The 24,732-nt window shown below is 44.9% G+C and overlaps 1 protein-coding gene and 1 non-coding gene across 2 annotated transcripts; one reads left to right on the top strand and one right to left on the bottom strand.

Moving 5' to 3' along the window:
• Positions 1-4,711: 4,711 nt before the first annotated feature.
• LOC131007367 (small nucleolar RNA R71) lies at positions 4,712-4,818 on the bottom strand. Its single transcript, XR_009096070.1, has one exon. It is a non-coding gene; the product is annotated as a small nucleolar RNA R71 (small nucleolar RNA).
• Positions 4,819-13,887: 9,069 nt separating this feature from the next.
• On the top strand, positions 13,888-14,748 carry LOC130988403 (uncharacterized). Its single transcript, XM_057912258.1, has one exon. It carries the CDS (start codon positions 13,888-13,890, stop codon positions 14,746-14,748), a length of 861 nt encoding a protein of 286 aa, XP_057768241.1.
• Positions 14,749-24,732: the final 9,984 nt, after the last annotated feature.

Here is a 24,732-nt window from a genome sequence, read left to right as displayed (position 1 = left end):
ACATACCAGATATCTCCAAGTATGCTCCTCACCAACCTTCTCTCCCAAGGTCCCCAGCTCTGCATCTAGTCAGCAGACGTACCTCCTGGGCTATTTATTTTCGAAACTGCATCCAACCGATCATCGATACATCTACGATACGTGAGGCACTTTCTTTGATCAATAACCATGGATTTATGCCTCGTCACGGTTGATAGGTAGTTGCTAGAGAAGCCCAATGCCGAGGAGGGACAATGTATCCAAAAGCCCTTTCATCGCCTTCCGGATCTACAACACCTTTTGTTGATGTTGCTCAACTACTCAGTCATAGGTATACTGGACATTACTGCCCGATATGTCATCACCTTTGCTTGACGTGGATAACCCTTTATCTACCGGAGATCACTCGCTTGGCCCTAACTGCTCACGATATCGGCTTAGATCCTTCCGGAACCACTAGACTCAACCAAATGCGCAATAGCCTCTCGCATGTCTTACATATCAACAATTAATCATTTAAATAACTCATAAGTGAAATAAAATACGGAATACGTAAATAGCAAAATTACCTAAGGCAAACGCCTTGGATTTGTTCTTCACAATGTAATGGAAATGCGCAAAGTAAATAGATTTTTTCTTGGTAATGATAACAAAATAGATGGGGATGCATAAATTATTCGCCAGCCACACATGTTGGCCCTTAAATAGCTGCTCGGTAGCAGTCAAACCCTAGCTCGCCGATGACCATATCTGCTGATTGATCTCTTTCCATGTTTAGCACGATCATTGATTGATCTGATTGGATATAGACTTCCAGTTGCCGATGAGGTCAACTTCTACCACCTTCTGGGATCCTTCACTTGCCAAATTTCTACTATAATCTTCCAGTGATTCTTCTCCACGCGGGTTCTCTTATCGGACTTCGGCTGCTGCTACTGTTTATGGTAATGACCGTACTGGCTGCTTATTCCAGTTCGCCTCACACCAGGTGGTACACTTCAGGGACCCTTGCTTCTCAGAGGTGTTCTGAGTGGTACGTCGCATCGGCTCCTTCCTGGTGAATATGTCATCATGCGGCTTGGGCTGGTAATGTACATTCCGACCATCTTTTGCTTATTTGCCATTGACCGGACCTTTTTTTCTTTGGAATCTTGTTCTCTCCCCAATACAACCTATACAGACACAAATAAAAGGAAAAATAGGGCCAAATGGCCCAAAAGTCGAATACGCATCAGTTTTCTAGTTTTTCTTTATCAAATTTTGTTTCAACTAAGCCTAGAATATCAACTTTATTGACCAACACATGTTCGACAAGAGCTTTTGTTTATCAACCTTATGAAGGTTTTTAATATTCCATGTAGAGACTATCATTTGGACAGTTTTTAGGCTTTGTTACCTCCAATTTTGTCATACTTGTTGCCTGGAGAGCCTTCTTCGATTTTTTTTTCTTACGAAATTAGTTATGGTTTTGTGTTTTTTCCCCTTGTCAGTACCAAGCTTTTCTTTAGATAAGTTATCCTCATGTTCCACTCATTTGCTAACTATGCCGAAAGGGCAGACTGTGATGCAGTCTCTTTCCACCTAATAGCCTCGGAATCAGTGGCACTAGAATCAAGGACACATCTGGTTGGTGAAAACAAGGCAAGTATTAAGCTTACTTAACTCGGTAATAGATGTGATAGAATTGGATTGAGATTCGCGCATTACTCGATCTTACAATAGCTTCGCGTATTTAGTAGCAAAAATAGTAATCTAATCACTAGAATGACCTAACCTATAGCCACTGCCTGCGACATGAACTGATGGAAGGGGCTTCTTGTAACAAAGTTTGGGACAATCTCGTTTGATATGTCCAATCTCATGACAATTACAACACTCGAGATTTGCTTACCATTGACTCTCTATCTCGGTGTGCCCTTAGATCTTCCATTCTTGTACGATGTCTTCCTGGACTGATAGGTAGGGGTATCACTGAGCATAGCACTGTTGAGTGGAGAAGTGGTGGTAGCGGTCGTGCGTTAAGTGCGAAGAATCTTGCTAAAAAGCCTCTTTTAAGGACGAGATTTGCGAATCAGAAAAGACTTGAGATTTAGCAGTGTCGAAATTGATGGAAGTCCTACTAAAAAACTCATTACAACCATCTTCTCATGCTGAGGCCGAGCATGTGAATAGTAATATCGGCACTAAACGGAATGAACACATTAAGTCCTCATAAGTTCTAATGAATTCCATAAAATAATCAGTATGAGATTCGTCTATTTTGTTTAGTCTATAGAAAGCTTGGCACACATCATAAATATGAGATATATTCTTCTTCCCAGAATACATAAAATCCAAATAGCCCAACAAAGCTTTCACATTCCGACAATGAAAACCATCCAAACCACCTCAATATTAATGGAGTTGAGTATTTATAAAAACAAATGAGCATATCTCATAGCCAAAGAGTTTTATTTGCAGCGACTGGAGGATCATTGAAGATATGATCATCTATAGAGACACTCAACAAATATATTTCAATAATTTGACGCCAATCTAAATAATTTGTAGCACTCAATTTATTAACTATGATTCGTGTTGTGATGGTGACAAACATGGTTTTCGTACCTCAATTCCACATGTTTTGTTGTCATTTCCCTTCATGTTTTGCTTGTGAATGCTTGTTTGTGCCCGAATATTTAGTTTTATAAAGATTTGATATCTTGGTGTAGTTTTGGAGCAATTTCAGGAAACCTCAATGATTCATTGGAGGATTTTGAAGATATGAGATTGAAGTACGTCTCGAGAGGAATCCGTGAGCGCAAACGGCGACCAAATCCGAGTCCGGACGAGGGAGAACGGAGCAAAACGAGCGGACTGCGCAATACGCCCAGTACCCCGCGGTCACCACCCGCGGCCGCGGGGTGGGACCGCGGGTCAGCTGTTCCCAATTCCAGGGGTGTACCGCGGTCACCACCCGCGGCCGCGGGGCGGGACCGCGGGTTCCCTGAGTTTTGCCCACGTTTGAGCACCACGGGCGCGGGCCATGACCGCGGGAAAAGAGCGGAGTCGCGTTTTTCAGCCCTTAAACCCATTTCTCCCCCTTTTCCTCACATTATTCATCATCCCCAACCTCATACTCACCCATTTCCATCTTCCCCAATTCATTCACACCAAACCCTAGCCTCCATTACCACATCTTTTACCAAGATTGAAGGCATTGAAGAGGAGAGAAGATTGAAGAAAGCTCATTAATAGGATTTGTCACTTCTTACTCTCTCTTTCATTTATGTATTTCTTTGATTTTGGTTTGTTGTGTTTGAACATGTTAGGCTAAATTTCTCTTTGATTTGGGGATTAGGCTAGATGATTATTGTAATGGATTGATTATTTATGCTCAATATAAATCTTGTTTGTTCATTTGCACATTATCTTTTCAAACCCTTGATTTATTTCTTGTATGGATTGTTGGCCACATTCTATGCATTTCTAATTTGCACTTTGAATCGGGAGAGGATAATTGCAATAGATAAGGTGTTTGAAACATATCAATTCGATAACCGGGAGGTTGAGAGTTGGGTGAGAGTATGTCGATCTTTGTGTGCTTTTGGGAGTTATAGGTTAGAAGTTGACCGGGGACGGCAACTATGACCCGTAATCTACCGCTCTAGTCGTCCGGGAGGGGGCTAGAACTAGTTGGGAGATCACTCTAGATAATTAGGATTGTCAAGATTAATATTGAGCTATAATTGAAGTCTTTTGCTTAATCATCGATGCCTAGTCCCTAAATCGCCTTAATCATCTTATTAATCCACTTGCTTATTTGGTTTTATTTGTCTTTGCACTTGTTAAGTAATTAGTAGATAATCAAACCAATCACTCAATCGTTTAGTCTAAATAGCTATAGCATAATGAATTAGGATAATCACTAGATTGAACTACTAATCCTTGTGGGATACGACCTTGCTTCCATATATTACAACTACCCGTATACTTGCGGCGTGGTGAAAATATTAGCGAACAAGTTTTTGGCGCCGTTGCCGGGGATTAGTTTAGTTTCTTTGCTTGTGATATTTTGCTTCATTGTGCTTAACTACTTTAGACATTTTACTTGCTTTAATTTTTGTTTTCTATTTTAAGATTGTGATTTGACTCTTTGTTCTTGTTGGTTGATAGGTAGTGTATGAATACAAGGTCTAAAGGTGCACCTCTTATACCTATAGACCTTGAGGTTGAAGCTTTTTGCCGACACAACAAAGCAAGAACAAGAAGAGATAGAGAGTTGGAGGAAGCTATGGCGGAAAATTTCGATTTAATCCGTCAACTCCAAAGGCAATTGGAGGACATGCAAGGGCAAATCAATGAGCAAGAGGCTCAAAGGAATGCACCACCACCACCACCTATTAGCAATATGTTCCAACCCGTGGTCCAACAAGTGGGAGTGCATGCCCCGAGAATCAATGCCAATAATTTTGAGCTCAAGCCGGCCCTCATCAACATGGTGCAACAAAATCAATTCGCCGGTCTTTCTCAAGATGACCCGAATGGACATCTCGGCAATTTCTTGGAGATATGTGATACTATCAAGATAAATGGAGTTCCGGAGGATGCCATTCGACTCCGACTCTTTCCCTTCTCACTAAGGGGCATGGCCAAGACATGGTATCAATCTTTAGAGATTGGTTCCATCACTACATGGGAGAAAATGGCTCAAAGGTTCCTTATCAAGTTCTTCCCTCCAAGTAAGACAATGAAGATGAAGAAGGACATTGTCCAATTTCATCAATTCGATGGAGAGACCTTCTATGAAGCTTGGGAGAGATTCAAAGAGATGATAAGGAAGTGTCCCAACCATGGTTTGGATCAAAACACCATTATTTGCTCATTCTATACCGGGTGTAGTGGTGAGATGCAAAGAGACATGAATGCATCGGCCAATGGAGCATTGTTGGAGAAGAGCCACGAGGAGGCCACCCACATCATAGAAAACTTGGCCGCCAATAGCTACCAATTTTCGGGGGAGAGGACTATTTTGAAGAAGGTGGCGGCTACAACAAGCTCGGATCCGATAGCTCTTTTGACAGCTCAATTGACCGCCATGAATAACAAGATTGATGCTATGTCAATATCAAGGGTAGAGCCCGTGGTTGAAGAACAAACTAGCTTCGAGGATGTGAACTACATCAACAACAACAACAACCGAGGCCAAGGGAATTTCCGGCCTTCACATCAAGGTGGTTATCAAGGGCAAGGGCAAGGGCAATACAATCAAGGATTTCAAACAAATCGCCACCCAAATCTTGCCTATGGTAATCCCAATAACTTCTTGCAACCACCGCCCGGATTTGCGGTGAGTGATGGCATGATCAAGGAAGAGAAGAAGCTCAACCTTGAAGAGATCTTAATGAAATTCATGACGGCCACTCAAGCCCACATGACAAGAACCGACGAAAGGTTAGAGGCTCAAGCAACCCAATTGAAAATGCTTGAGATGAAAGTGGGACAAATTGCTGAATCCTTAAGCAACCAACATCAAAAGGGGCAATTTCCGAGTAACACCGTTGTGAATCCAAAAGAACATTGCAAGGCTATCACTATAAGAAGTGGGAAGATACTTGAAGAGTCCAAGATACCTCCGGAAGTCAAGAACAATGATGAGAACATTTCCTCAAAAATGCAAGGCGATAAGGAGAAGGAGAAAGATGTGTACAAGGCACCACCACCTTATTGCCCACCAATTCCATTCCCTCAAAGACTTCAAAAGAAAAATGTGGAGAGTGAGTTCTCTAAATTCCTTGAGATCTTTCGGAAAGTACACATCAACATCCCCCTTGTTGAAGCTTTGCAACAAATGCCCAAGTATGCAAAATTTCTCAAGGAAGTTCTATCCAAGAAGAAGAAATTAGAAGAATTTGAGACGGTCAACCTCACCGAAGAATGTTGTGCCATTCTTCAAAAGAAGCTACCCATCAAGATCAAGGATCCCGGGAGCTTTACTATCCCATGTGATGTTGGAAATGGTCGTTTTGGAAAGGCCTTGTGTGATTTGGGAGCAAGCATAAATTTGATGCCTCTCTCCATCTTCAACAAGCTTGAAATAGGAACCATTAAGCCAACCACGATTGCTTTGCAAATGGCGGACCGTTCCGTTTCATATCCAAAAGGGATAGTGGAGGATGTCTTGGTGAGGGTTGACAAATTCATTTTTCCGGTGGATTTTGTGGTGTTGGATATGGTTGAGGACAAGGATGTACCTTTGATCCTTGGACGTCCATTCTTGGCGACGGGGAGGGCCCTAATTGATGTTGCAAAGGGCAAGCTCACATTGAGAGTGAATGATGAGAGTGTTACCTTCTCAATCCACAAAGCTCCCAAGCACAAAGATGGGGAAGAAAGAATGAGAGTGGAGGAATGCAAATTGATGCAAGTGATTGAACCTTGCATCAACATGAAAGAAAAATTGAAGGGAGAAAGGAAAGAGGAGGAAGCCCAAGGCTTGGAGTTGAAGCTTCTCCCCACACACTTGAAGTATGCATTCTTTGGTGAGAATGAGATACATCCAATGGGGCAAGACCGTGTACTCCAACTCAAAGAGTTAGATGAGTATCACGCATTTGAGAAGTCAAGCCTCTACAAGGAGAGGATAACAAGTGCTAATGACGAGATGATGCAAAAACGGGAGTTTGCACCCGATGATGAAGTCCTTCTCCTCACCTTCCGTCAATCACTACCTCCGGAAAAGCCAAGATCAAAACGGACGGGTCCTTTCAAAATCAACAAGGTTTTCAACAATGGAGCAATTGAATTGAGAAAGAAGGATGAAAGAACCTTTGTGGTTGAGAAGGAAAGAATCAAGGCATTTTTGCCCTTGAAACCAAAAGTTGAAGTGTTCGTTGGAACCACCCCCGAGCCATAACACCATCATGGAGACGTCTAGCTCATGACGTTAAACTAAGCGCTAGTTGGGAGGCACCCCAACAAGGTACCCTTTAATTTTTGTATGGTTTATTTATTTATTTATTTATTTATTTTTTTTATATGTTAGTTTTTTTTGTGAGTCCGAGACAACTTCTCCTTCTCTTTTCTTCCAAACTCATTTTCACTTTGTGTGAAATAAGTTTGGGGGGAGGGGAGAGATGGATTAGTTGTCTCATCTATCTTAAGCTTTACTTGTTTTTGTTTGTTTTAGTATTGTTGTCTTGTTTTTGTTATTGTTGAATAAATGAAAGCTTGAGAGTTAGTTGGGTTGATATTTTTGTTTTTGTTTTGCTTGGGATAATTGTATCAAACTTTGTGATGCTGATTGAATGTCATTGGGCTTATGATATGAATCGTTTTTTGGAAAAATTGTGTGTATCACTTGTGGATTATGCATGAAAAGTTTGAACTTGTGACAAGTGAGCTAAATGTTGTACCTCCAAGAACTTGAAAAACAAAATGAGCTTGTGAGAATTGAGCCTTTGATTGTCATACATTTACAATCTCATTTTGTTCTTGAGTGTAAATCATTTGAGCATGTGTGTTGATCTCTAGAACTTGCCATGAGTCCTCTCTTGAAAATAAAAGTAGATGTGTTGTTAATATTGAAGTGATTTAAGGCCATCCTTGTTAGCCACTTGACTTAAATTGTGTCCAAATTCTCATGCGATCCTAGTTTACCATCTTTGTGCCTTATAGCCTTTCTTTGAATTAACCAATGATGGGTAGAACTTAGATTGTTAGTGGTTACTTTGATGAAAATGTATGAGAAATGATTGAAATTACTTGTCTAACTTTGATTGAGTGAAAATCACTAGTCCCCTATGAGCTCCAAAAGAAAAGAAAAGAAAAAGAAAAGCAAAAAGAAATGTTGAATAAAAGAAGTATAAAGGGGATTGATTTGCCTTTTGAATCATGGTCTTGATAAGTATTCATAGGGTGAAAAAGAAGATATGTGGGGATATTGGTTGATTGATTAGAAAAGAACAATGGTGAATATGACTTATTCAATTTGGAAATTGTATGGGATATGAGTCACTTTGCCTATAAACACCTCACCTCACCAAAGAGCTCTCATTGCAACCTAAAGAAAAGCCCTTGTTGATCTTTATTTATAACACATTGAAGTATAGAGAGTTAGGATAAATGGCAAGCTTATGGTAGATTGCATACTTGTTTCAATTTGAGTGCAAACACGTCCATTCTAAACACTTGAGAGTTGAGTGCGTCATTGAAACATCCACTTTGTTAGGATTCAAGCTTGGAGGTTATAATATTGAACTCATTATCACTTGTGACTTCTTGGAATGCATTTCTACTTGTGATGCACTTTTGAAAGATTTTTTGTAAAATTTGAAGCCCTTGAAATGACACCAATTCATGCTCACATGTTTGTTTACTTTTATTTCTCTTCTCTTCGTCGTTTGGGGACAAGCACGACTTCAGTTCTTTGCTCAACTTCAGACATAGTTTCCCACCACAAAGCAGAGCCCACCAACAGTTTCAAGTTAAAATTAAAGTTTGAATCAAGAGAATCGAACATTTACCAAAATGGATCCCACAACAACCTTACCAAAGCCGACACGCTATCACGCTTTGGAAAAAGAAAAAAGCGAGACAAATTTTAATTGCTGACGATCGAATTCCGATCATAGAGTCATTAGAGGGTGGCAGTTCTCCAACTGGAGTAGTGACAACCGGTGAGCCCGAAACAAAACTAGGTGGTTGCCCCCTTAATATGAGCCTAAACCCTACTTTTCAAAAAAAAATCTAGAACCTCGAGCTCTAATACCATGTTACATGATATGTGTGGACATAATATTGTAGCAATAAAATTTTATGTAATCAATATAAAGAGTACATGTATATATACAAGAGTATTAGCTAAAACAAGAAACATCTAATCAATGTGGGATAATAACATTCTAACAGGCAGCAAATGTCAAATTTGTTAATGGTCCATAAACTCGAAAACACCAACTGGTTGCTCAACATCAAGACGCTATTTCGAAAGGATGTTGAGTGAGCATTTAGTGTTATACAAGCTCGTTTCAATTTTAACGATCATTTTTTATATGGGAATATGATATGATGAAAAAAGTAATGCTTGTTTGCAACATCATACAAAATATGATAGTGGAAGATGAGAGACACATTTACCTAAATTATTGCGATGTTATTGAATTTATGGAAATTAGAATATTTAATAGTCGAAGAAGAGATGGTGAAGAAAATTATGATTCAAATTTTGAATTCTTCACATAATGAATTACAAGTCTAGCTATATGAAGATAGGCACAACTTCGTAACAAAAATGCTCATAATGTTTTAAAAAATGACTTTATCGAGCATATTTAGCTAAAGGTTGGGCACAAAATTAAGAGGGTGTTCGGCTAAGCTTATTTTAAAGAGCTTATAAGATATTTCAAGAGCTTATAAGTTGTAGTTTCTTAACAGCTTATAAGTTGTCAAAGTGTTTGGATAATTGAGCTTATAAGCTAGAGAGAGAATTTTTTTTGTTAGAGAGAGGAAATATATTTTTAGAGAAATAAAATCGAAGAGAAATGAACTTGATGATTTATGATGAAAATAATAAATTATAGTTAAAAAACATTTGAAAAATGATTGTTGCATATAAGATTATAAAAAATAAGTTGGGGTAGGGAAACTTATTTTTTGGAGAGCTTATATGCTCTTAGAGTTTATAAAGCTGTTTAGGAACTTATTTTGCCAAACACTTTGAAGGAGTTTATAAGCTTCTAAACAGTTTATAAGCTGTTTTGAAGAGCTTATAAGCTCAGTCAAATGTAGTGGATAAAATCCGACTGACCAGAAGTCAGCGGAACCCTCGCTAGAGGGACTAGCGAATTCTCTGCTCGGGACGACTTTCCTGCTCGCCGCGATTCCTCTGCTCGGGGCGACTTCCCTGCTCGCCGCGATTCCTCTGGCGCCTAGCCAGAGGAATCAGCGAAGTCCTCGTCAGAGGAGTCAGCTAAACCCTCGCCAGAGGGATCAGCGAATTCTCTGCTCGGGGCGACTTCCCTGCTCGTCGCGATTCCTCTGCTCGGGGCGACTTCCCTGCTCGCCGCGATTCCTCTGCTCGGGGCGACCTCCCTGCTCGCCGCGATTCCTCTGGCGCCTCGCCAGAGGAATCAGCGAAGTCCTCGCCAGAGGAATCAGCGAAGTCCTCGCCAGAGGAGTCAGCGAAACCACCCTCGCCAGAGGGATCAGCGAATTTTCTGCTCGGGGCGACTTCCCTGCTCGCCGCGATTCCTCTGCTCGGAGCGACTTCCCTGCTCGCCGCGATTCCTCTGGCGCCTCGCCAGAGGAATCAGCGAGGTCCTCGACAGAGGAATCAGCGATTCCTCTGCTCTGGCAGAGGAGTGACCCCTCCGCCCTGGCAGCGGCACAATAGTAAACATCTCAACACGAAAGCAAACAAACTGAATTATACGCTTACGAAAACCTAGTCAAACGTGGGTGACTAGGTCAAACGAAAGTCGCGGAAGATCATTTCCTAAAAATTCGGAGCCGCTAGGGTTTCAAAGAACATTCCAACAAACCCTAGAAGGGCAGCGAATTGGAGAGAAAGAAATGAACGAGGTCAGGGATACGATCCCCCAAATATCGGAACGACCAGGGTTTAAGGGGACGTGCCAGCAAAACCTTAGCCGTCAGGCCCATACCTATATATACTACTTCATTAACACAATGTAGGGACACGCCGTCATTAACACTCAGACTGATACTTACGATCATTCCCATTTCCAACACATTCTCTAGCACTCTTCTGCCTCCACGCTCCCAGCCTTAGGTTCTCCGGTGATCAGATCAACCGGGACGACCCAACGGCCCTCGCTAATTGCTCAATCACCTTCAACTCCATCGACCAAATCGATCCGATTCACTATTTCATTTACTTTCCATTGCTTTCGATACGATTTTTATTATTATTATTTACTGACTTGAGCGTCGGAGGCCCTTCCATCGACACCCCCACCGGTGCTCTTCGGAGGGCTCTAATGTTATTTGTGGTCTCAGGTTGCTAGTGCCCGTCGATCCTGACGTGACTGACGTCATTTTCGTGATTGTTGGATTCATCCTCCACAATTTGGCGCCCACCGTGGGGCCCTAGCAATCAAGCGAATCAACGCACTTTCCACAAATTTCTACGAGCATCGATCATGTCTGACGGTCGTGACGGATCTGAAACTCCCGACGCTCCCCACGGGAATGCTCAGGCTGACCTAGCCGCCCAGATCGCCGCCCTGACTGAACAGATGAATCAGGAGCGAGAGAGGTGCAAAAAGTTGGAAAGGGAGAATGCCAACTTGTACGACCGTCTCGAGGCTATGGAGCCTATCAAAATCATCGAACCTCTTGGCTTCCGAGCCCAAGTGTCTTCCATGCAGCCTCTGGGAGATACACCGATCACTCGCAAGGACGGATCCAACCACCCCGTGATGGATCCGTCATCTTCGGTAAGAAACCGTAATGTGGTTGGTAACCAGACTGACACTGGTCGTGTGACTTTGAATGCAGGTATTAACATGACAACATCCGCGTTGGAGCAAATGCGGGAACATGGGCAACCCAACACGGACGCCAGAACGTCAGGAACTCCTCGACAAGATGGAACGACCATCACCGGAGGACAACATGCTCGAACCATCTTCACCACACCGGGCGTAACAATGAGCAATGCCGCCGTTGGAGGCGCACAACCTACCATACTAGGGCCAAATCAAACAGCCGCACCGCCAACCCAGGTTAACCAACAGCCTGACGGACACGGTCCAAGGGAGTTCACCCAAGACCAGCTGTTCACCAATGAATTCACTCAACCAGCCACAACCGGCCCTTACGCAATCAGAGATGGAGAATTGGCGAGAAAGCTGGTGGAAATGGAGGCCTTGATCCAGCGAATTCCTGGTGTCCCGGCACCCATCCACAAAAGTTCAGAGAATTGCTATGCGGACTCGCCATTTATGGATGAAATTGCCTTGGTGGAAATGCCCATCAAGTTTAGCTTTCCGAGCATGCAAATGTTCGACGGCACGACGGATCCAATCGACCACATCGCTCAGTACAAACAAAGGATGTTCACTGCCGCAATTCCTCGAGAATTGAGGCAGGCCTGCATGTGTAAAGGGTTCGGTTCTAGTCTGACAGGACCGGCCCTCCAGTGGTACACTAACCTTCCAAATTATTCTATTTCAAGTTTTGCTCAACTAACAGATATATTTGTGCAGCAATATGCTAGTAGCAGGAAACTTGAGAAGATTTTGGAGGACCTTTATGCCGTGGTGCAACAACGTGGCGAGTCTCTTCGAGGCTATATCAGCCGATTCAACAAAGAAAAGGTGTCCATCACCAATTGTAACACCCAAACAGTGGTCACCGCCTTTCGAAAGGGTCTTCTACCCGACTCAGACCTCTACAAAGACCTCACCAAATTAGTGCTGCCAAGGGCCGCCCGGAACCGGCGGTTCGACCCTAAATCGGCCCGCCGATCAACGGTTCCGGCCCGGACCGTTGACCGACGGGCCGGTTCAGGGCCGAACCGCCAGTTATCCGGGCCGGTTAAGGTTCCCATTTCCCCCAACCCTGAACCGCCGGTCCGGCCCGCCAGTTCGGCCCGGAACCGCCGGTTCCGGCACGGGGGCCGAGGAGAGCAGCTGGGGCGCAGGGGGGGCAGGCGCAACAGGCGGCGGGGGGGAGGGGGGGCAGGGGGCTAGGAGTAGGCGCCTAGCCTTTTGACCGGTCTTCTCTCCTCCATTTCAAAGTTCAAACTCAAACTTTACCCTCTCCTTCCTCAATTAACACCACACCAGACAGGCAGACACACACCCACCCACCTATAACCGCACCCTCTCTCTTTCTCGGCCCTCCTGCCGCCGCCACTTTACGCCGTCGCCGGAGCCCTATCGCGGCCAACCACCAGCTTCTTCCTCCTCTCCCTTTTCTTTCTATCTCCTCTCTTCTCACACCCAGCGCCACCGCGCGCCCCCTCTTCCGGCGAAACCTCCGCCAGCCACCGCCACAACCACGCTTCTCCCTTGTCACTCGTCCGGCTAGCAGCAGCACCGCCATCGCCGCCCCCGCGTCGACAGCAGCACAGCCCAGCCGCCGCCTCCCCTTTTCCAGATCTAGCACCGCCCATCCGCCTCCTCTCTCTCTTCCCTCGCTTTCTCAGCCAGGTCAGCGCCGGCAGTAGCACGGCCGTGACAGCAGCGATGCCGCCGCTGCACCTCCCTTCGCCTCTCTGATTCGACAACAGCTGTTTCACCAACCTTCATCTCTAATACTCTTCTAATTTTATTCTGGGTTGCTAATTTGATTTTATTCTATTTTAGATTAAGTAAGTTCAATTTATCAGGGCATCTGATTTTGTGAATCACAGTGTTGGGTATTTAAGAATACAAAAAAATTAAAAAAAAAAACGAAAAAGCCCTTGAACCGCCGGTTTTCGGCCCTTGAACCGCCGGTTCTCGGCCCGGACCGGAACCGCCGGTTCAGGGTCAGAAAACCGGCCCTTTTAATTTCATCCGGGCTGGTTCAGGTTCGCCGGATTCTGGACCCTGAACCGCCGGTTCGGGCCCGGAACCGGCGGTTCCTGAACCGGCGGCACCACTACACCAAATACCCTTGTAGAACCATGGAGGACGTCCTTGCCAAGGCATGGGCACAAATCAAATGGGAGGAAGATCAATATAGCCACCACCGATCTTCACCAAGCAGAAACTCTAGAAGAGATTCCAGGGTTGATAGGAGGACAAATGATAGGCGGTCTGAGCCTTACCCATCTCCTCGACAAGAATACAGAAGGAGACAGTATGACCAACCTTACGAAACGCGACCACGTGAAAGGGCCAAGATACCGAAGTACAACTTATCTATCTCGCCAACCGAGACGGTCTTAGCTCTCAAAAATTTAGGCAACAAAGTCAAATGGCGAGGGCCCCAGCCGACCAGAGGGACAGGTCCAAGTGGTGTGAGTTCCATGCAGACCATGGGCATCGGACAGAGGATTGCATCGCCCTCAGATTGGAAGTGGCCCACCTACTAAATCAAGGCCACCTCACCGATTACCTAACCAAAAAGGGCAAGCTTACCCTACAACAAGGAAGGGAAAGACAAGAGAAACACAGAGACGACAGCCCACCAGACCCGCCACATCATGAGAGAACTGTGAATGTGATATCCGGAGGCTCTGAAGTCAGCGGAATCACCCACTCAGCCGCCAAGAGACACGCTAGACAGGCTAGATCAAGCAAAACAGTGGCTCCGCCTTCCGGCAAAGCTGGACCAACGGATCCAACCCTAACAATCAGCTTTGCAACATCCGAATCAGACAAGCTTCTACACCCTCATCATGATGCTTTAGTTATTTCCATTTATATTGCTAACTGTTTAACAAAGCGTGTGCTAATAGACAATGGTAGCTCTGCCAATATTTTGTTTTTCAGTGCATACAGGGAGATGGGTTTGGACGAGTCCAAACTAATCAAGAAAGCGGCCGTACTCGTTGGCTTCAGTGGCGAGAGTACGACTACTGTAGGGGAGATCGATCTTCCCATTTACGCAGAGGGAGTCAACCTTTCCACTAGGTTTCTCGTGGTAGACGCCCCATCAGCATACAACGTCATCCTAGGCCGTCCATGGATCCACAAAATGGAAGCAGTACCATCTACCTATCATCAAGTCATACGATTCCCAACCAAGTGGGGAGTTAAGGAAATCAAGGGAGAGCAGAAGGACTCCAGGGCGTGCTACCGAACCACTATGAAGGCGAAAAACCCATCCTTATAGCAATTACAGCAAGAAGCCCCGCCCCATTCAAAGTACATGGGAGAACAGGAACACCCACATCATACCTTGCGGTGCACTCAAGACATAAGTTAGCACACGGAGCTGCAGAGAAGTCGAAGCTGCCAGAGCAGCGAAATCGACAAAGGCCAGAGTAGCGAAGTCGACAACGGCCTGAGCAGCGAAGTTGGCGAGCTGCCAGAACAGAGGAGTCGAAGCTGCCAGAGCAGTGAAATCGACAAAAGCCAGAGCAGCGAAGTCGACACGGCCAGAGCAGCGAAGTCGGCGAGCTGCCAGAGCAGAGGAGTCGAAGCTGCCAGAGCATCGAAATCAACAAAGGCCAGCGCAGCGAAGTCACCGAGGTGCCAGAGAGAAAGTCTAAATCAGTGAGGTGCCAGAGCAGAGAAATCGAAATCTGCAGAGCAGAGAAGTCAGAGTCTGCAGAGCAGAGAAATCGAACGAAGAGACCACGCAGCCTGATCGAGGAGGAGATGGTGGAGATAGATGAAATTCAAATTAATGCGAGCTTTCCGGACCACAAAGTTCGGATTGGAGCACAACTCAAACCAGAGCTCAGAGAGAAACTTATCAATTTCCTATCTGATTACTACGATTGTTTCGCTTGGTCCCACGAGGACATGACAGGGATTGACCCTAATATTATTGTTCACAGGTTACAGGTCACCCCGGGCTACCCGCCGAGGAAACAGAAACGTAGAAAGTTTGCACCAGAGAGGAACCAAGTAGTTAATGATGAAGTCACGAAGCTCCTCAAGAATGGACTCATTCGAGAGGTCCACTATCCCGAATGGCTCGCAAATGTGGTGGTGGTCAAGAAAAAGAACGACAAATGGCGGGTCTGCATCGACTTCACTGACCTCAACAAGGCGTGCCCGAAAGACTCGTTCCCACTGCCACACATCGACATGCTAGTGGATGCGACAGCAGGCCATGAACTGATGAGTTTCATGGACGCATATTCGGGATACCATCAGATACGGATGCACCCTGACGACGAGGAGAAGACGGCCTTCATGACCAACGTAGCATTATATTGCTACAAGTATATGCCATTCGGGTTGAAGAACGCGGGAGCAACCTATCAGCGCCTGGTCAATCAGATGTTTGCAAGCTTGCTGGGCCAAACAATGGAAGTCTACATCGACGACATGTTGGTCAAATCTATCCGCGCGAGGGACCACATTGATCATTTGAGGGAGACATTTGAGATTCTTAGAAAGTACAATATGAAGCTAAATCCTACTAAATGTTCTTTTGGTGTCAGTGCAGGGAAATTCTTAGGTTATATGGTCACCCAAAGGGGCATAGTGGCCAACCCTGCCCAAATCGACTCCATCATGAAGATCCAATCCCCAACATGCGTCAAGGACGTGCAAAAATTAACAGGGATGATAGCCGCGTTGGGCCGATTCATCTCAAAATCCTCAGAGCGGTATCATCCATTCTTCAACACTCTTAGGAAATCAAAAACCTTTGAGTGGACAGAGGAGTGTGAGGAGGCATTACAACAACTCAAGCAATACCTGACTAACCCGCCCCTTCTGGCCAAACCAAAAGACCATGAAGTCCTATTGGTTTATTTGGCCGTGTCTGAGACAGCTGTCAGTGCCGTGTTGGTCAGGGAAGACGAAGGGAGGCAAGCACCGATATACTATGTGAGCAAGTCCCTCCTAGATGCGGAGACCCGATACAGCCAACTGGAGAAACTAGCCCTCGCATTGGTCCACGCAGCAAGAAAACTTCGACCCTACTTCCAATGCCACCCGATCTCAGTGGTGACCACATACCCCCTCAAAGCCATACTCCATAAGCCGGAACTATCCGGTCGATTGACAAAGTGGGCAGTGGAGTTGAGTGAATACGACATCACATACAAACCACGGACCGCACTTAAATCTCAGGTATTAGCCGATTTTGTTGTTAACTTTGCACCTAACCTTACTATACAGGCCGACAAAGAGTTATGCTGTCTGGCGGAAGAACCAGACCAAAGTGGAACTTGGAAACTATATGTCGATGGATCCAGCAACGTACGAGGGAGCGGACTTGGAATCGTCCTCTCATCACCACGAGGAGACAACATCGAGCGGTCAATCCGATGTGATTTCAAAACAACCAACAATGAGGCTGAATATGAAGCCATGATAGCTGGACTCGGACTAGCTAAATAAATTGGGGTAAAATGCATTAACGTATTTAGTGATTCTCAACTTGTAGTTAACCAGATGCAGGGTACATTTCAAGCCAAAGATGCGAAAATGACGGCTTACTTGGACAAGACGAAAGAACTCCAATCGGGCTTTGAAGAGTTTACCATCAATCAAGTGCCGAGGGTGGAAAATGGCCACGCTGATGCCTTGGCCAATCTGGGGTCAGCAATTCGGATCACACAACCTAAAACAATAACGATCACTTGCCTTCAATATCCAGCAATACAAAGAGACGAGGCCGAGGAACACGTGACTGCAATATCAGTCGGACAAACGTGGATGACCCCAATAATGGAATATCTCGAAAGAGAAATACTCCCAGATGATCGGAATGACGCACGTCGAATTAAAGCCCAGGCCGCACGGTTCTGCATCATCCGAGGTAAACTGTATAAACGTTCATTTACCGGTCCATACTTGAAATGCATTAACCCTGCAGAAGCAAGATACGTCTTGTCCGAGCTACATGAAGGTGAATGTGGCAATCACTCAGGAGGAAGAAGCCTCGCACACCGCGCTTTAACCAGCGGTTACTATTGGCCCACCATGAAAACTGACGCAGCTGATTATGCTAGAAAGTGCGACAAATGTCAACGATTCGCCCAAGTATCACACCTGCCCTCGGAGCCCCTGACCGCTATCACTTCACCATGGCCATTTATGAAATAGGGGATGGATATTGTAGGCAAACTGTCCACCGCACCCGGGCAGAAGGTATACATGTTGGCAGTAACCGATTATTTCAGCAAATGGATAGAAGCAGAATTTTTCCACCAAGTTCGTGACAAAGAAGTCAAGGGGTTCATATGGAAGAACGTGATCTGCCGGTATGGGGTGCCCAAGGAGATCATCACGGACAACGGGTCCCAATTCATAAGCGCAGACTTTCAAGATTTTTGCAAGTTTTGGAACATCAAGCTAAGCTTCTCAACGCCAAGGTACCCCCAAGCCAACGGGCAAGCGGAATCCTCCAACAAAACCATCATGAACACCTTGAAGAAACGACTAGAGAAGGCTAAGGGAAGGTGGGCAGATGAGTTACCAGGCGTGCTATGGTCCTACCGAACAACTACAAGAACATCAACAGGGGAAACACCATTCTCCCTCGCCTATGGGATGGAGGCAGTAATCCCAACAGAAAGCGAAGTACCCACCGCCAGACATGAGCTCACGACAGACGACGGGAATCAAGAGGCCATGTGCCACGAATTAGATCTTCTCGACGAGAAACGGAACATTGCAAACATCAGACTAGCTTCCTACCAACAAAGCATCGCCAGACACTACAACAAACATATCCGCACTCGCACATTTAAGCCGGGCGATTGGGTGTTGTGAAAAGTGTTCCAGAACACCAAGGAAACAAGTGCGGGTAAGTTAGCCCCGAATTGGGAAGGACCATATCTGATCACCAAGGTGGTTGGACGTGGAGCATACAAGTTACGATCGACAGACGGACATGAAATCAACAACAGTTGGAACGCCCTACATCTCAAGCAATACCACGCTTGATACTAAACTCTACAAATTTCACTTTATTTCAATAAGGTCTTCCGAGACCCATGTCATCTACTACAATTACTGACCTTTGCATGCAGGTCAGAACTACATCCGGGCTTGATCCCTTAAATGGGTATGTAGGCAGCTCTAAGGAGCGCAGCCCCCCCTCCCCCTCCACACCTCGCCAGAGAAATGGCCCTCGCCAGAGAAATGGTCTTCGCCAGAAAACTGGCCTTCGCCAGAGAAACGACTCTCGCCAGAGGAATGGCTCCACACCCAGGAAAAAAAAAAAAACTTTAAATGCAAAAGGCGCAAGCCCATTTCACCCCGCATACATTACATTTAGCCTTAAGTTTATCAACTAAGTCTAAATGGGGGGGATAAAATTTTTTATGTCAAAGGCTCACGCCCATCTCGCCCCGAACACCTTGAATTTAGCCTTAAGTTTATCAACTAAGTCTAAATGGGGGGGATAAAAATTTTTTATGTCAAAGGCTCACGCCCATCTCGCCCCGAACACCTTGAATTTAGCCTTAAGTTTAAACAACTAAGTCTAAATGGGGGGAAGAAAACTTCATTTAAAAGACGCAAGCCTGTCCCACCCCGAACGTCTTGAATTTAGACTTTAGTTTCAACAACTAAGTCTAAATGGGGGGAAGAACTTACTTATACAAGGCACAAGCCCGTTTTCACGAACCTGAGGTAAAAACCCATCGCGTCCATCAGCACAAAGTGCGCCTCTCCCAAGCTGAAAAATTTTCACTTCGCCAGAGAAATGGCTCTTGCCAGAGGTATGGCCTTCGCCAGAGAAACGACTCTCGCCAGATAAATGGCCTTCTCCAGAGAAACAACTCTCGCCAGATAAATGGCCTTCGCCAGAGAAATGGCTCTTGCCAGAGAAATGGCCTTCACCAGAGAAATGGCTCTTGCCAGAGAAATCGCACTCGCCAGAGGAATGGCTAGTGTCAGAGAAACGGCCTTCGCCGGAAAAATCACCAAAAGAGCGGGGAAATCTCCCGCCTAGGGGAAAATTTACTCTTATGCCTTCGATCACGCGAGGCGCATGTTTTAGCTACGAATTTACCATCTTAAAACCAGCATGGGTTTATAAATAGCCATGTACGCGTAATCTGAAACCTACGCTATCTTTGCTTGCAACACTACAGCAATTTACTCTCGTGCTCTCAACAATCCAATTACCCTCTATCACCTTTCCAATCAAACACTAGGTACAATTCGCGGTTCAACAACAATTCACCGATTGATTCTATATCTATTCATTTATGATTCATCGCCACCGTAACATCCAACGCCATTGGATACATTTTGGGCCTTTAAAAGTGCCGCGGTTCTAGGACGCCCAGTGTTATGTCACCCCGACCATTTAATACCACGTTTTTCCGGCTCACCTATTTCATGCGAACTGCCGGGAATCAAAGAAAAGGGCAACGCCCTGCTCACTATGCGCACTCTATACAAGTTAAATTGCACTCCATAGTTAAAAAAAAAATTCCAACTATGGAGTGGGGGACAAACTGTAGTGGATAAAATCCGACTGACCAGAAGTCAGCGAAACCCTCGCTAGAGGGACTAGCGAATTCTCTGCTCGGGGCGACTTTCCTGCTCGCCGCGATTCCTCTGCTCGGGGCGACTTCCCTGCTCGCCGCGATTCCTCTGGCGCCTAGCCAGAGGAATCAGCGAAGTCCTCGCCAGAGGAGTCAGCTAAACCCTCGCCAGAGGGATCAGCGAATTCTCTGCTCGGGGCGACTTCCCTGCTCGCCGCGATTCCTCTGCTCGGGGCGACTTCCCTGCTCGCCGCGATTCCTCTGCTCGGGGCGACTTCCCTGCTCGCCGCGATTTCTCTGCTCGGGCCGATCTCCCTGCTCGCCGCGATTCCTCTGGCGCCTCGCCAGAGGAATCAGCGAAGTCCTCGCCAGAGGAATCAGCGAAACCCTCGCCAGAGGAATCAGCGAAGTCCTCACCAGAGGAGTCAGCGAAACCCTCGCCAGAGGGATCAGCGAATTTTCTGCTCGGGGCGACTTCCCTGCTCGCCGCGATTCCTCTGGCACCTCGCCAGAGGAATCAGCGAGGTCCTCGACAGAGGAATCAGCAATTCCTCTGCTCTGGCAGAGGAGTGACCCATCCGCCCTGGCAGCGGCACCATAGTAAACATCTCAACACGAAAGCAAACAAACTGAATTATACGCTTACGAAAACCTAGTCAAACGTGGGTGACTAGGTCAAACGAAAGTCGCGGAAGATCATTTCCTAAAAATTCGGAGCCGCTAGGGTTTCAAAGAACATTCCAACAAACCCTAGAAGGGCATCGACTTGGAGAGAAAGAAAGGAACGAGGTTAGGGATACGATCCCCCAAATATCGGAACGACCAGGGTTTAAGGGGACGTGCCAGCAAAACCCTAGCCGTCAGGCCCATACCTATATATACTACTTCATTAACACAATGTAGGGACACGCCGTCATTAACACTCAGACTGATACTTACGATCATTCCCATTTCCAACACATTCTCTAGCACTCTTCTGCCTCCACGCTCCCAGCCTTAGGTTCTCCGGTGATCAGATCAACCGGGACGACCCAACGGCCCTCGCTAATTGCTCAATCACCTTCAACTCCATCGACCAAATCGATCCGATTCACTATTTCATTTACTTTCCATTGCTTTCGATACGATTTTTATTATTATTATTATTTACTGACTTGAGCATCGGAGGCCCTTCCATCGACACCCCCACCGGTGCTCTTCGGAGGGCTCTAACGTTATTTGTGGTCTCAGGTTGCTAGTGCCCGTCGATCCTGACGTGACTGACGTCATTTCAGTGATTGTTGGATTCACCCTCTAAATGTGTAATTTTTATCTACTTATTTGTTGCAATTATTTGTAATTTCATATTACTTTTTTTGTAAATTAAATTATTAGTTTAGTTTGAAATTTCTTAATATTAATATACTCTATATTTATTGCTCAATTTTACTTTTAGACATTTTTAATTATAATTATAATATTTTATTTTATTTTATTTTTATTATATGTAATTCTTATGCTTAAAAAATAAGACATAACAATTAATATAAAAAGTTGTAATTGATTTTGAGTGGTTATGGATAAATGTCTTAAAATAGGTATAATTGGGTTAGAATGAATATTAATGATGTAAGGCCATGTTTGATAGGGTATATTAGGTGAGATACTTTATGTTTCTCACCATTTTCGTCAGTTTGATAGGCTCTATGAATAATACTCCAAGCCCGCACCAAAATCATTATTCCTCTTAGAAACTACATCCACTGCTCAACCCCAGTTCAATAATCTTGATTTGTACAGTAACAAGTATAATTTTCTCATTGACAAATTTATCCCCACCCAACTACAAAAACGAAAAAGGGAAATACTCATGATTTTTTTTTGTGTTCTTTGCAATTGGAACAACAGAGCTTTTTCTTCTTCGTGCGATTGCGATTGTTCAACGCTTGAGATCTGAATTGCAATTAGGAGACGAAAGTGTTGGAGCGGCGGCGGAGTGTTGGGGGGCGATTTTCACTTATTGGGGGTGGCTAGGGGTGTAAGTGAGTCGAGCTAGCTCGCGAGCTACTCGGGATCGGCTCGAAAATTACTCGAAATTGACTCGATGTTAGTCGAGTCGAGCTCGAGCTCGAGCTACTCGAGTAGGTACCGAGCCCGAGTTCGAGTTTCGTGATACTCGACTCGTTAGGCTCGCGAGCCTAATCGAGCTCAAACAATTATATATATAATATATTATATGTAGGCCCAAACTTAAATATATTTCAAATCCACAAAGATGGCCCAATCCCCAAACCCTAAGCCCATTGTAACATTTGAATTATACAATAATTGAACAAAACCCTAAGTCCTATTTCAGATTAGCAGACGCCCCCAATCTCCCATTTCTCTCTCGACTGACTGGCGACCAGCGACCGCTGACGCACACCCCGGCACTCGGCGCGACGGCGGCTCTTTCTTCCGGCGAGCCTAACAACAGCAGCAGTGCAGCACAGAGCCGCCGCCTTTGGCTTTCCTTTTCCATCGTTCGACCCTCCCTCTCCCTGTCTCATCTCTCCCTCCCGCGCACGGCCTGGCTGCTCCTGCAACTCCGGCGGCCGTCGCCGCCTTTTCTCCAGCCGGCCACCACCTCTCCTTCCTATCCTGACTCTCCACGCCTTGAATCCCTAAAATTCCCTTATCCCAAATCCCTAATTTTCTCCTTTTTCCTCTTTTCTCACCCACGCCGCCTACCACCACAGTCGACGACAGCGGCGGCGTCGCCGCCTTCTTCTCTCCTCCCTCGCCGGACAGCCTGTGGCCGTCAAAATCGTCGCCCCCTTCTCCTTCAGTTCGAACAACAGTAGCCCATCAGCCGCCACCGCTGCTCTCCCTACTTCAACCCCTCTTAGCCCCGACTGAACTCACGCTAAAAGTTGTGCTTGTGTATCTGTTTTTTAGAATATGCGTCTAGGTTCATTCTTCTTCTCTCACATATAAATTCCTTACTTTCCCAGCTGTATTGTGGTTGATTCGTTACAGTTTGTTTAGCAAAAAATAGAGATAGAAAGAGAGTGAAATTGAGCTTCTTGTTTGGTGATTTAGATAGCTTACTCTTTCGGTTTTCTTGTTTTTGATTTTCCATTATTGTAACTTGTAAATTGTTTGAGTGATCTAGTAGTGAAATTCTTGGTTACTCCGTGGACGTAGATCGAAAGATCGAACCACGTAATTTTGGTGTTCTTGCTCGTTGTTTACTTTGTGTATTTGGCACATTCTCAATCCGACAAACCACAACATGTTGAAGCATTAATCAGACGAGCTTAAACGAGCTCGAACTCGAGTATGACTCCACAATCGAGCTGAATCGAGTCGAGCTCGAGCTCACGAATATGGCATCGAGTCGAGCTCGAGCTCAAAAAAATCAAGCTCGGCCGAGTCGAGCTCGAGCTCGAGCTTCATCAATATAGCCGAGTTCGAGTCTGAGCACAGCAATACTCGACTCGACTCGGCTCATTTACACCCCTAGGGGTGGCAGAGTGAATTTTTCCTCTATTCACCGATATATTTTGCTCGGGAAAGAAAGTGGATGGGGGAAGACGTCTTGGGGAGCGGCGAAGCGATGGGGCCAGTGGAGTCGACGAAAATGTTGGGGGCGATGAAATCAACGAAAACTTCAACAACAATTTTTTGTATATTTAAGAAGAAGGAAGGAGGAGGGGTTGGAGAGGCGAGCCTGAGAAGAAGAAGGATTGTTTTGGGGGTGGGAGGCGGCGACAATAAGGAGTCAGCCTGAGAAGCAGAGGGATTTGTTGGGCGCGGGCGGCGAAATTGAGGGGTGAGCTGAGAAGAATAAGGAATTTGTTGGGTGGAGGAAAGGGAAGGGGGATACGTGTTCTAACAATGAAGGGGTGGGGGGGTTGGGAACATTTGACACGTTTTTGTTTATTTCTTAAATTAAGGGCAGAAATTACCTCAAAAAGAAAAGGGGCAAAAATATAATTTGAGATTTTGTTTTTGTTATTGAAATAATTTGTTAATTTAATCGTGGGTTATATATTGTCTATCAAACAAAAATATTAATTATCTTAGAGATTATATTTTAATTATCAAACAAACGGGGCCTAAAAGAAATAAATTAACTAAATAGAGGTTAATAATTGCTAACAATAGTAGTCTAAGAAATCATCCTGTACCATAATGATTCATTAATTGTGAAGATCATCAATACTCATTCGTCCCGCACTCAAATATAGTCACTGTTTGTCCTTATAATTTTTAATTTTCCTCCACATCTGCACATAAAATTAATCCATGAGTAAAAAATTATGATATTTCGAGTTTAGCTGATACTTAACCAACTAAACAAGCGCTACTAAAATAGCATCCCAAACCGCCTTGATTTATATAACAATTTTCATATTACTCTTATTTCTGATCCACCAATACAAATCATGTGCATATTTATAATGTCACCAAACAAATGACATTATATCTAATACACACAACATGCACTAATAACAGAGAAATACAATATGTAATTGGAAAATATAATGTGAAATCATCCCTAACAAGTAACAAGTGGATGAGCTTTCTTATATGGCAGGGAAAACAAGGATTATTCTAGACGACATAAAAAGTTGATAAAATTCAGGTAAATGAGGTGAGATTAGATAAACCTGGCACTTAAAATTCCTATGCTAAATCTGAGTGAGACAATCATAGCATCACCATCA

The sequence above is a fragment of the Salvia miltiorrhiza genome, chromosome 1, assembly GCF_028751815.1.
Source record: "Salvia miltiorrhiza cultivar Shanhuang (shh) chromosome 1, IMPLAD_Smil_shh, whole genome shotgun sequence".
NCBI lineage: Eukaryota > Viridiplantae > Streptophyta > Magnoliopsida > Lamiales > Lamiaceae > Salvia > Salvia miltiorrhiza.
The sequence above is the reverse complement of the archived record's forward strand: the minus strand, read 5'-3'. Positions and strand labels throughout refer to the sequence as shown.

Bases quoted from the DNA above. Each gene is read 5' to 3' on its own strand.
- LOC130988403 (XM_057912258.1), top strand. From the start codon at position 13,888: ATGGCGAGGGCCCCAGCCGACCAGAGGGACAGGTCCAAGTGGTGTGAG.